Raw genomic sequence first — 11,737 nt, forward strand, 5'->3', positions numbered from 1 at the left:
GGAAAGGGGGGGGAGGCTGAGTGAGAGGGGGAGAGAGCCTCAGAAGAGGACAGAGGGAGGGAGGGAAAGAGAGAGAGGAGCGAGAGCGCGCGCCGCGCTGTTTAAAAGGAGACACTTACACTTCCTAATGAATATTTATCCGCCGCTGCTTCCTGCTCCCGGCTTCCCTTACCTTTCCGCAGGTAAGATCCTCCCAGAGCCCCAGCCCTGGGGGCTCTCCCAGCTCCCCCCGTCCTTCTCCGGGCACCGGTGGTCAGGCGGCAGGGCTCTTGACAGCCGGGGAGCTGGGGAAGTAGGAGGGTGGCTCTGCTCGCGGCTCGGCTTGGGCGCGGAGGCTCGCGACCCAGCACTTGCAAGGTCCGCGTGCGTGGGTTACCTGTGTGGAGTGGGTGTGAATGCGTGTGTAAGAGTGGGTGACAGAGAGATGTGAGCCCGCGAGCGCGCGCGCGCGCCTCTGTTTCCCGCGCGCTCCGAGGACATTTTCCGACTTTTCACTCGGACGCCGGGGATTTCTTGCCTTTGCCTTTCTCAGCTTCCCCCTCCTCCCTCCGCTCGCCCCCTCCACCTCCCCCACCCTATCCCCACCCCCGGCTGCCAAGAACCCCTTCTGCGGGCTATTGTACAGCCGGCGCGGGCTCCCCCGGGCCGGATCCCGGGTCTTGAAGAAAAGAGGGTGTGTAGTTGGGTTTCTGCCTTAACCCCACACACAAAGGCCGCCAGGCCACGGGGTCCCCCGCCCCCTCCCTGTCGTCTCCGCTGGCGAAATGCTGCGGCGTGTCCTCCCATACTCAACCTCTCCCACCCCCTGCCACACACACACACCTTGGGGTATCAGGGCCCACAACGGAGCTAAGAGTGATTGGGACCTGGGGGTACTGGGTGGAGCCTCGCGGGGTCCTCCAGCCAACAATCCTGAGCTGGAACCGGGGGACCGAGGACCCCCAGGGAGAGGGTGCCTCGCATCGCCACTACCACCATCCTCCCTGCCTTCACCCCGGAAAGGAGCACGAGGATTTCGGAGAGGCCCGGGGGTGGGGTGGGGGGGGACCTGGGAGGGAAAAAGGAAGGAGGCCGTGGAGGAGCTGATAGTATGACCAGAATTTTTAAATGGACTTACCCGGCCACCTGTTGGGAATCCATTTGGGGTCGGCCAGTTCCGGAGCTGCTCCAAGTGGACACACAAAACCAAAAGCCGAAGTTGGAAAAAGAAAATTCTTTCTCTGGCCTTGCCCTGGAGGGGCCAGTCAGGCTAGCAGCTCTGCGCTAGGGTCAGGGAGCTGCAGAGCCAAAAGCACCCTTGCCACCCCAGTTCCGTTCATCCCATGGCTCCGAGGCCGGGGGTCTCGGAGCCCGCGGACTCGGCGCTCAGGGCCCAGCGCTCGCAGTTCGGCTTAAGCCAGGACGAGCTTTCTAAGCCCTGCTCAGAAGTCAAGAGCAGCAGCGCCGCCGCCTCGGCGCGGCCTTTCATGACGCGGTCGCTCCTTATTCTTGTGCCTCGGCCTCTCTGGTCGCCCCCGGACAAAGCCACCGGAGCCCGGCCGCTCCCTTCCCGCTAAATCCCCTTCGGGGTCAATGCGCTACCAGCACCGGGCCGCGCGCTTCTCCTGCCAGTGGTGTGGCTCTTAAAGAGCCGCACCCCCCCCTCCGTCCTGCGCGCTCCCCCGACCCCCGCCTCCCCGCCCCTCTCCTCTGGATCTAGCCCCCCACGCCGACGCCTTAGGTCCCTGCTGCCCCGACCGAAGCCTGCGGACTCTTAGCCCCCTCCCTTCACCTCCTCCCCTGAGCAGTTGGTGGGCCTGGCCTTAGGCTTTACCCCGCTTTAGGTCCCCTTTCTCTCCAACATCGTTCATTCCTCGCTTGCCCGCTCCTACCTTTGCCCTTTGGATGGATCAAGGCCCGGGCACCATCTTGCCCAGTGCACAGATGATCCCTAAAGATCGTCAGTTTGGGCTTAAATTAGGGGGTCGTGGGATGGGAAATGGGGCGGGGCATGCCAGCTGAGCTGGGGGAAAGAAAGAGGAGCAGACCAGATGGACTTAGAGGCTCTGCTATCCCAGGGCCTTGCTGGCCTGTCGGCAGAGGGTGAGGACTGGCTGGGTGCCACTCATTCCTAGAGGTGGCCACCCTGGGATAGGGTCCTGAGGCTACCAACCTGGTTAGCCTGCTGTGTATCTGAGGGATTGTGGGCATGTGGTGGGGGGCACCTCTAGAAGTCCCAAGAACGTGCGTCTGCGAGAAGCCTCTTCCCCAAGCCCTCCAAAGTCCAAGAACTGGGTGCGCAAGAAGGGACCTTTAGTGACAACCGTCCAGGCAAAAGGGCATGGGAAGGGGCAGAGAGGGAGTCTACTCCTTTTTCAGAGGACTGAAACACAACTTATCCTGGGCCTCCTTAGAGTCGCTGGCTTGTCACTTGCCCCACTGAGGCAAGGGGAAGTAGATGGTGGCTTTGGTCCCCCTTCCTTCCAAAGTACCCCCTTTCTTCCTCCTCTTCGGGCTTGTTTTCATCCCATCTTGCCCTAGCAGCAAGGTGGTCCTGTACAGGGGGCCCTGCTTCAAGTGCTTTCTTTAGGCTTCCTAAGGACTGGAAGCATGAGTAAAGAGAGACCAGAGAAGGCATGGTTCTCTGGGGGAAGGGGGGCTGGTTCAAGGTAGGCTGTAGTGCTGTAGTTGCCAGTGCCGACTGTGTTTGATTGTTTGGGGTCTGTGGTGGAGGGGCAATGATGGTTTGAAGAGGAGCGCGCCCACCCCTGCTCAAATTCACTCCCCAGCACATCCGTTCTGGCTCTCCTAAAGAGATCCCTGCAAAGACATAGGCAGCCTCCTGGGCAGTGGAGCCCAAAGGAACGTGGTGTGGGAGGAGGGTGGAAAACAGACCCTCCCCTGGACATCTGCCCTCTGCCACCCCAACATTAGTCCAGTGCATCTTAAAGGAACCCGGGTAAATGGTTGGAAATTGGCCTCTTGGGAGAGGGTGGCAGTGCACTCCCTGGACTGGAACCTGAGGCCACAACTCTCCTCCCCAGCCCAAAAGACTCACAACCCCAAAGTCTCCCACCTCTCTCCCTCTTCCGGCTGGGTCACTACAGCCAGCTGGGACCCAGCTTGGGCCCACTCTCCTGGGCCTGGCAGTGGGAGGTGCGGTGGCCCAAGACTGAGCCAAACTTCTCTTGTTTGAGGATGTGGGGGGCGAGGAGGCCTTCAGCGGGCGGTGGGGCTCATTAGGCAGAGTGGGGTGCCGAGAGGTGCGCAGCGCCGGCCCCGGAGGCCGCCTTTGAGCGGTCGGGGCAGCTTCATTAAGCAGCGCTAACAAGGCATACAAATGCCGGGCCCAGCAGCTTTCTTGCAATGCCGGAGCCTTAGCAGGGCGCCAAGCTAATGAGGGTCACTCAAAGGGGCTGATCAAATATTCAAATTTCCCCGCACGCCAGGAACTTTTATGTGCAGAGAAAGTTGAGGCAACTGAGCTGTGTTTACTGTCCCGAGCGACAATTGCTCGGAGCGCGGGTCCCCGGAGGCTAAGGCGCGGGGGGGGGGGGGGGGGGGCGGAGGCGCTGGGAGGGAGCAGTTGTTGTTGTTGTTGTTGTTTTTCATTCAAAGGAAAGTAATCGGGGTCCTTGAAGGGCTTCTCGGCCTCCCCGCCTACGTGCTGCGCTCCCCTGCGCCCTCCTCCGCCGCCCGCGCCCAGCGCCTCAGTTTGCAGCTTGCGGGGAGGCCCAAACAGCCCTTGCCTCCCGATGTCCTGGGGGCCGGAAGGCCCGTTGCCCCCCGGGACGAACCGGCCTTACGGAGCTGAGCAGGGCCTAATGGGTGCAGCTGCTCCAGCCGGGAGGCTTGCAGACCTCTGGGCTTTCCCGGTAACGCCAAACACGAAGTGAGTCCTCAGACACCTCTCCCGGTGGAGTTGAGACTGCTGGGGTCGGGGCTGATTTTGTAAATAAATGCCCCGCAGGTCCTAGTAATAGAAAGACACTCTCCAGCTCAAACGCCCTTTCTCCCCGCACCACCTGTACGCAGTCCTGCCGGTTGCCTGGCCCAAGATTAAAGCAGAGACGATGGTGGCAGTTTTGTGACCTCGGCCTGTATGGGCTCCAAGTCCCAGATCCGGGAGTCTGAGCGGCCAGAGGGCAGGGGAGAAGTATGGGCCCCGCGGGCTGACCCATTCATCCGGATCTCCACGCTCTGAGAGACCCAGGGTGCTGGCGCCCCCCTGCGCGCCACCCCTTCCAGATGTCCCTCAGGCTCAGCTCCCTTCCCTCGCTCTGCTCAATGTCTCGGGCCCCCAGAGCGGCGTGAAAGGCGCCCGGGCCCCGGAACCCGAGGTCCTTCTGCTCCTACGCCCCCTCTCCAACGCCCAGCGCCTGGGAATTTGGGAGGGGAAGCTCGGGTGCTCCACAGTCCCCTCCCCCACACGGCCAGGGGGACCTACTAGACCCGGACCCTATGGAGCCTGCGCTCCCAGCTCCAGCGGGAGCCGGTCCAGTCACCCGCGCGGAAGACCCGCCGCCCCGCCTCCCCCCAACACCCAGCTCTCTGGACTCTCAACTTACAGGCTCGCGGAGGCGGACATCGTGCTTCGGACCAGAGGGGAGAGGCGCTGGCGGCAGCGGGGCCGCGAGGCTGGCTCCCTGGGCGGCGCGGAGCTCGCTTCTGCGGGGAGTCTGACAGCCCGGGGCTGGCCGCCGGCCCCGCCGCGCCGGCTCTGTCCCGGCGCACAAAGCTGCGCGCCTCGCAGCCGCCCTCCGCCAGGCTTTGCACTCCCGAGTCGCGGTCGCCACCCCAGCAGGCGAGGTGCGGCGCGTCTGCAGGCGCCCCGGGCCGAGGCTGGGGGCCGGGGTGTCGCCGAGCGGAGCCTCGGCCCCATTTGCCTCAATTCTCCTTGAGTGGCGACGGTTTTTGATTTCAGCACTTTTCGGCAGAGCCCGCGGCACCTGCCCAGCCTCCCTCCAGGGCTGGCCGGGCTGCGACGGGGAGAGGCCGGGTCGCCCCCACCCGGAGGCGGGGGTTGTGAGGACGGGGAGGGGACTGGTTGGGTTCACCCGCCCGCCCGGCGCCTGGGTCCTCGGCTCCAGGGGATGCAGTTTCGGGGTCACGAGCTGCTTTCAAAAAGTTGAACACAATATTCGGAAACCCACCCGTAGGAATTCTCCCCCCACACGCGGCACAATACCCACTCCCCTCCCCTTTTTCATTCCTTCCTCCCCCGCTTCCTCCTCCTGCCCCTTCCCCCTCCCACCCCTCAGCCTATAATCCTTCCCCTACAAGAGAAAGGGATCGGGAAGAAAAGATGAAGCGTCTGTTTTTGTGTCCCAACCTTAGGGCTCTTTCTGGGCCCGCCGTGAACGACCGCCCAGAGCTTCGAAGCTAAACGGAGAAGTCCTCGCGGTTGGAAGCAAGATAGTTGGAAGGGAGAGATCAGCCGAAGTGGGACTTGGCGGGTCTTCCCTTTGAGCGAATATTTCTCTGTCTCTGTCGTGGGGTTTAGGACCCGCAAGCCTCAGCTGCCTGGGGCTGAGCGGAGGGTATCGTCCCCCACGCCCAGTCCAGACCCTCCCTGCCAGAGGAGAGACTCCAACGGCAACTTGCACTTCTCTTTCCAGGAGGCCTGGCTCTGCGGGAGTCAGGGCCTAAGCAGGGCCCGAGCTCAGGGTTTCGGGGTGGGACACTCACAGCCCTAGTCACGTTAGGTTTCCCATTTAAATGCTCACTCAATCTCTTTCTCTCCTCCCTCATTGAGATCTCCAAAGTGGTGTGGACTCTGTGCCTCGCCCCCCGATCTGCATCGGAATGTAGAAAAGATCTTTTTTTTTTTTTAAAAAAAGAGTTTTGAATTCCTCAATGATTTTTCTTCTGGAAAGGCAGCTTAGGATAATTATTTCAGCTTTATTGAGGGCAGATTAGTTGAAGTCTGGACGCTGCGTTTCAATACGCGTTGTACACGGGCCGACAATGTGGGCATTGTTGGCTACTGTGTGTGAACTCATTCAAAATATACACTTTTTAACACCAAAACGAGTCCTGTCTAAATATACACAGTGCTCAGGGGAAAGACGTCTCTGACCCCGACAAATCTGCGTAAATCACACTTCCATAGTTACAGAGGCCTCACAAAGGGAGACCCCACTAAAGATGCTGATTACATCTTCTTAAAAGCAACATACCTTAGAATAAATACCCCTACCGGCCCCTGGGAGTGGGGGAGGGGGGGTTGCCGTGGCCAGAGGGAGGAAGGGCTCTCTGTATCCTATGGGCTTTTTGGGGTCTGTTTTAGGCTTGTAATGTTACTTTGCTTAGGTGAATTAGTTGTATTATTTTTTTTTTCCTTTACAATATGAGCAAACATGCAATGTTCAGGCCTATCCGCTTCTTTGGGAAAGCCTCCAAAGTTTGACTGTCCTTCTGGGGCTGGTAGGCAAGTCCAGAGCTCCTTGGAGGAGTAGAGGTAGCAGGCATTTCAGGGAGCTCCAGAGGGTTCCAGACTTCTCAGCTCCCAGGGGACACAGATGAAGTCTAGGGGGAAACAAAGACGTGGCTTGCCTTTCAAGATAAAAAGAAGTGTAGTGTTATTTATGCTGGTATTTTAAAATACAGGGCAATAAGGGAAATCAAGGCTCCTTGACCCGGAGCTGAGGAAAGAGAAGCGGGTGGAATCCAATGCAGATGAAATCGAGGTAAACGTGGCCGATGAACCAGGACGGGGGAGGCCAGAGCGGCTTCCAACACCCTGGGGCCTGAGCTCAGCCTCTCGGGCGCCAGGTGCCCCCCGAAATCCGGGAACCCCGCCGCAGCAGCTAGGGTCAGCGTGCGGTGGGCCCCATGATCTCATCTCTTCTTTCTTCCTCACCAGTATTAGTGCTCACATAGGCAGAAAGAGACAGCCCGACGTGCACACCGTGTGCAAACCGTGCCTGCTCGGCCGGCCCTCGGGCTCTACTTGAGGGCTGGCCTTCGGCCTTCAGGCGGCATGGGGAGCCTCTCACTTCCCGACAAAAATCCCTTTAATTGCTCATCCCATTCAACAACTCTATGCCCACGGCATTTTGAATTTCTGGATCAACTTCTTTGGGGAAGAGGAAAGAAGGGAGCTGAGAGAGAGAGAGAGAGAGAGAGAGGGAGAAGTGGCGAGATTAAGAGTTGCAAAGATTAAAAAAAAATCTCTTTCTCCCCCTTCTCCCTCTTTCCCTCCTCTCCCCCTCCCCCCCCCAACTCTGGCTAAGTGGTAAAACCGTCCTTACGTTCTCGGTATTGATTGGCAGGGCTGACAGTGATTGGCAGCGGTTGCCGTGGCAACGCCACAACGACACGCCGTAGACCAATAGAAAAGCGAAACAAAATGTTTCAATGCTGCACTCACTGTGGATTTAGGGGAGATATTATGAGGCTGTTGTCATTAGGGCGATTGCTGTGGAATCGCTGAATCTTGACTCGGCGGTGGTTGGCTCTCTCTCTCTCTCTCTCGCTCACTCTCTCTCTCTCTCTCTCTCTCTCCCTCTCCCTCTCCCTCTCCTCTCCCTCTCTGTCTCGGGTTCTCTGCGCGCGCGCACCGGGCCGCTCTCCTTCCTCCCTCTCTATGTGGCTGCGCGGGTGTGTGTGTGTGTGGATGTGTGTGGGGTGTGGGTGTCCCTTACGCCCTTCCTCCTCCCCCTCCTCCTCCTCCTGCTCCCCCCTCCTTTCCTTCTCCTCCTCCCCCCTCTCCTCTCCCTCCTCCTGGTCCTCATCGCCCCTCTCCTCCTCTTCCTCCCCTCTCTCTTCCTCTCCCTGAATTTTCTCCTCTCCTCTCAGGTCAGTCCATGGTATTCCGCTCCCCCCTAGACCTCTATTCCTCCCACTTCTTGTTGCCAAACTTCGCCGATCCTCATCACCGCTCCCTACTTCTGGCGAGTAGCGGCGGCGGGAACGGTGCGGGCGGCGGCGGCGGCGCGGGCGGCGGCGGGAACTGTGCGGGAGGCGGCGGTGCTGGCGGAGCAGGCGGCGGCGGCAGCGGCGGCGGCTCCAGGGCCCCCCCGGAAGAGTTGTCCATGTTCCAGCTGCCCACCCTCAACTTCTCGCCGGAGCAGGTGGCCAGCGTCTGCGAGACGCTGGAGGAGACGGGCGACATCGAGCGGCTGGGCCGCTTCCTCTGGTCGCTGCCCGTGGCCCCCGGGGCGTGCGAGGCCATCAACAAGCACGAGTCGATCCTGCGCGCGCGCGCCGTGGTCGCCTTCCACACGGGCAACTTCCGCGACCTCTACCACATCCTGGAGAACCACAAGTTCACCAAGGAGTCTCACGGCAAGCTGCAGGCCATGTGGCTCGAGGCGCACTACCAGGAGGCCGAGAAGCTGCGCGGCCGCCCGCTCGGCCCGGTGGACAAGTACCGCGTGCGCAAGAAGTTCCCGCTGCCGCGCACCATCTGGGACGGCGAGCAGAAGACGCATTGCTTCAAGGAGCGGACTCGGAGCCTGCTGCGGGAGTGGTACCTGCAGGACCCCTACCCCAACCCCAGCAAGAAACGCGAACTGGCGCAGGCCACCGGCCTCACTCCCACACAAGTAGGCAACTGGTTTAAGAACCGGAGGCAGCGCGACCGCGCCGCGGCGGCCAAGAACAGGTCAGTGGCGGGCCCGCGGCCTGGCTACCGTCTCCTGGGATGGGGAGGGAGAGAGGGGTTGAAATGGGGGCGGATGGGGCAGGGTGCCAATGGCTGCCGAGCACTCGAGAAGCCGCGACCCCCTGGCCAGTTGGAGAAAAGTTTCTGCTTGCCCAGACGCACAGAAGAGGGACGGTCAGCGGGATTATTGGCTGCTTTGTCGGAGAGGGGCTTTCGGCAGGGTGGAGAGAGAGAGGGAGAGAGAGAGGGAGAGATCCTGAGTGCCCATGGCCCCTGGTCCCAGCCCTGGGCACCTTAGCCCTGCTGCACCCTGCTACCTGCTCAGCCCTTCCACAGCTCGGCACTCCTCTGGAGCCTACAGACAGGGAAGGAAGGAAAGCAGTCCTTGCCATCTGGTTCTTATTTCCATGCATTGCAAAAACCCAGGAGGAATCCACAATGTCATGGAAAGGAAACTGAACCTGGGTCTCTGCCACAAAATGAAAAAGGTCGGTGGCCACCTTTGAGCAGGCCTTCATTGCAAATTGCCTGACGGGAAGCAGGAAAATCAGGCTGGGAGTAGAAAGGCCATGTGTGTGTGTGTGTGCATGTGTGTGTGTGTGTGTGTGTGTGTGTGTGTGTGTACACGCATGCAGGTGCTAGCCCTCAAGCCTCAGTCAAGGAGCATCCCCTTGGTACATTAACTTGGGAAGCCACCAGGAATAGGAGCAACCCCACTACCAGCAAGTTGGCCACAAAGTCACAAAGTTGACTGGGCTTGACCAGTCAGCAGAGTTGGGCCTAGGGGAAGTCGGGAGAAAAAGAACTAGAAGAAAGAGGAGGAGGAAAGGGCACGGAATGGGAGGGAAGGGGGATGGGAGGAAGTTGGGTAAAAAAGCCCTGGTAAGGAGCCTGTGTCCCTACCTAGCCTGCAAAGGCTCTGGGCCTGATGTACCGCAGGGAGCGGAGCCCCAGTTGCTGACAGTTGCCGGGGGCTTGAGGCCCGGTGTGAGTTCCCGGAGTGAGCGAGTGTGTTTGCGTTTACGTGGCCCAGGCCTGAGCCCCGCGCCCTCTCACCCTTGCCTGTAGAGCCAGGTTTTCGCCTGAGAGGGGGAGTTCCCCGGGGACCAGGGGAAGGCCTCCTCCTAGGAACTCAGAGACTCTAGGCTCGGGCAGCGGCTGCCTGGTGCGAAAGGGACAGACGGAGACTGCTCTGCACCCGCTCCTGCCTTCTTCTCTGCTTTCTCTCTTGCTCCTCTTCCCCACTTTTTCCGCTTCCGGCTTCTCGGTTCTCTCTTCCCCTGCTCCTGCGCTCAGCGCAGGGATTCAGAGAGCAAAGCCAGCGTGTCCTGCCCGGGAGAGGCTGCGGACGATCACCCCGCAGCTCTGGGTGTGTTTGGGGGAGCTGGGACAGGAGGCGCTGCGGGGACCGACCGCTCCCGGCAGCCGGCTCAGTCTGAAGAGTCCCAGGGGCTGGGGAGGAAGAAGCACCCTGTCCCTCTCAGACTTTTGCTCCTTCGGGATGCTGCATCCGGAGGCCTCCCCAGGCGCCCGGCCTCGGGTTCTACTTCTCCTCTGAGGCCGGCTCCGAACTGGGAAGCTTTGGGAAGCTCCAGCGAGCCCCGGGAAGGAGAGAAGAGAGCCGAGACCGGCGCTGGGGGGCTCTGCAGCCGGGTGCTTGGAGGCGGGGGTGGGGGGGGGTAGCGAGAAGTAATGAGCACAGAGAGCAGAGTCAGGGGTGGTGGCAAGGGGCGCGGGGTTGGGGAGGTTGGGGAGCACCGGCGGCCGCCGGCGCGGGGAGGCTGCTTGACGGAGCTCTGTGGCGGGGCCGCTGTGTCAAGGGCTGGTGCCGCTCTCTGTCTCCCGCAGGCTCCAACACCAGGCCATCGGACCGAGCGGCATGCGTTCGCTGGCCGAGCCCGGCTGCCCCACGCACGGCTCGGCAGAGTCGCCGTCTACGGCGGCCAGCCCCACCACCAGCGTGTCCAGCCTGACGGAGCGCGCGGACACCGGCACCTCCATCCTCTCGGTAACCTCCAGCGACTCGGAATGTGATGTATGATAGCCAAGGCCGCCCTCCTCCCCCTCCCCCTCCTTCCCCTCCTCCTCCTTCTCGCCCTCCTCCTCTTCCTCTTCTTCCTCCTCCAGCCCCAGAACCAACCGAAATCAGGATACACAATCATACACACACACACACACACACACACACACACGCACACACACACGTACACACACACTTCTACCCCAGCCAAAAATATATAAAAACCAAGAAAAATAACAAACGAAACGCAAACTATCAGCAACCCCGACCACCATCTACCGCCACGGCCACCCCAAAGGACCGCGACGCCGACAGACAGTCACAAACGCTGATGTTGCGGGCAGAAAACATAAAAGAGGTGACAATTGTATACTTTCTAGGACAAGCACGGCTTCTCCTTTCGGTTCCCACGGACCCGGCACCCCACCTGCATGACGATTTATTTGTATCTGGGAAAATATTCTCTCTAGTTTAAAACGATTTAAAAAGAGTCGACTATACAAAAACCGACCACCACCACGACGACAAGACGACAAAAGCAAAACAGACAAAAAGAGAAAAAAAAAATAAAACTGCCATCTCCGTTCGGAATTTGTTTAAAAAAAAAAAAAGAACTCCTCGAGAGGGAAATAGCAAATGTTTCTCGCCTTTTGTTGCTCGCTCTCTCTTCTTTCCTCTCTCGCTCTCTTTCTTTCTCTGTTTTTAAGTCCAAGTATTGGTCAAACAAGATGCAATCTTCTGTTTTTTGTTCAGCAGACAATCATTTTCTTCGTAAGCACCTTTTTCTCTCTACTCTGTCACTGCCTGTGTGGGTACTGGTTATAAATGTGGAAAAAGAATAGTTATGACTGTAACAGATTTTTATTTTTATTTCAAAATTTTATATGAATTATGTATATCTTAATGATCGGTCATTTTCCCAGTTTGTAATATATGTGTAGAAATTGCCTGTATATGATATTGCTTTTTCTCCTCTTCCCTTTTCATTCTCTCTCCCCCCCTTCCTCTGCCCTCCCCGCTCACCTGTCTCTTTCCTTTTTGGGGTTCCCCTCCCACTCGGTGTTCCTGGCGTCGACTTGGCAGTCAAGGCGTGGCATGGCGGGCTGGGTTAGGCAGAGGGACCCCGTCGC

The 11,737-nt window shown here is 59.5% G+C and overlaps 1 protein-coding gene across 1 annotated transcript; it reads left to right on the top strand.

Moving 5' to 3' along the window:
• Positions 1–7,787: 7,787 nt before the first annotated feature.
• Positions 7,788–10,628, top strand: SIX3 (SIX homeobox 3). The gene is made up of 2 exons (XM_030309028.1): positions 7,788–8,587; positions 10,436–10,628. The coding sequence occupies exons 1-2, from the start codon at positions 7,788–7,790 to the stop codon at positions 10,626–10,628; spliced, it is 993 nt and encodes a 330-aa protein (XP_030164888.1).
• Positions 10,629–11,737: the final 1,109 nt, after the last annotated feature.

This window comes from Lynx canadensis, chromosome A3, assembly GCF_007474595.2.
Source record: "Lynx canadensis isolate LIC74 chromosome A3, mLynCan4.pri.v2, whole genome shotgun sequence".
Taxonomy (NCBI): Eukaryota; Metazoa; Chordata; class Mammalia; order Carnivora; family Felidae; genus Lynx; species Lynx canadensis.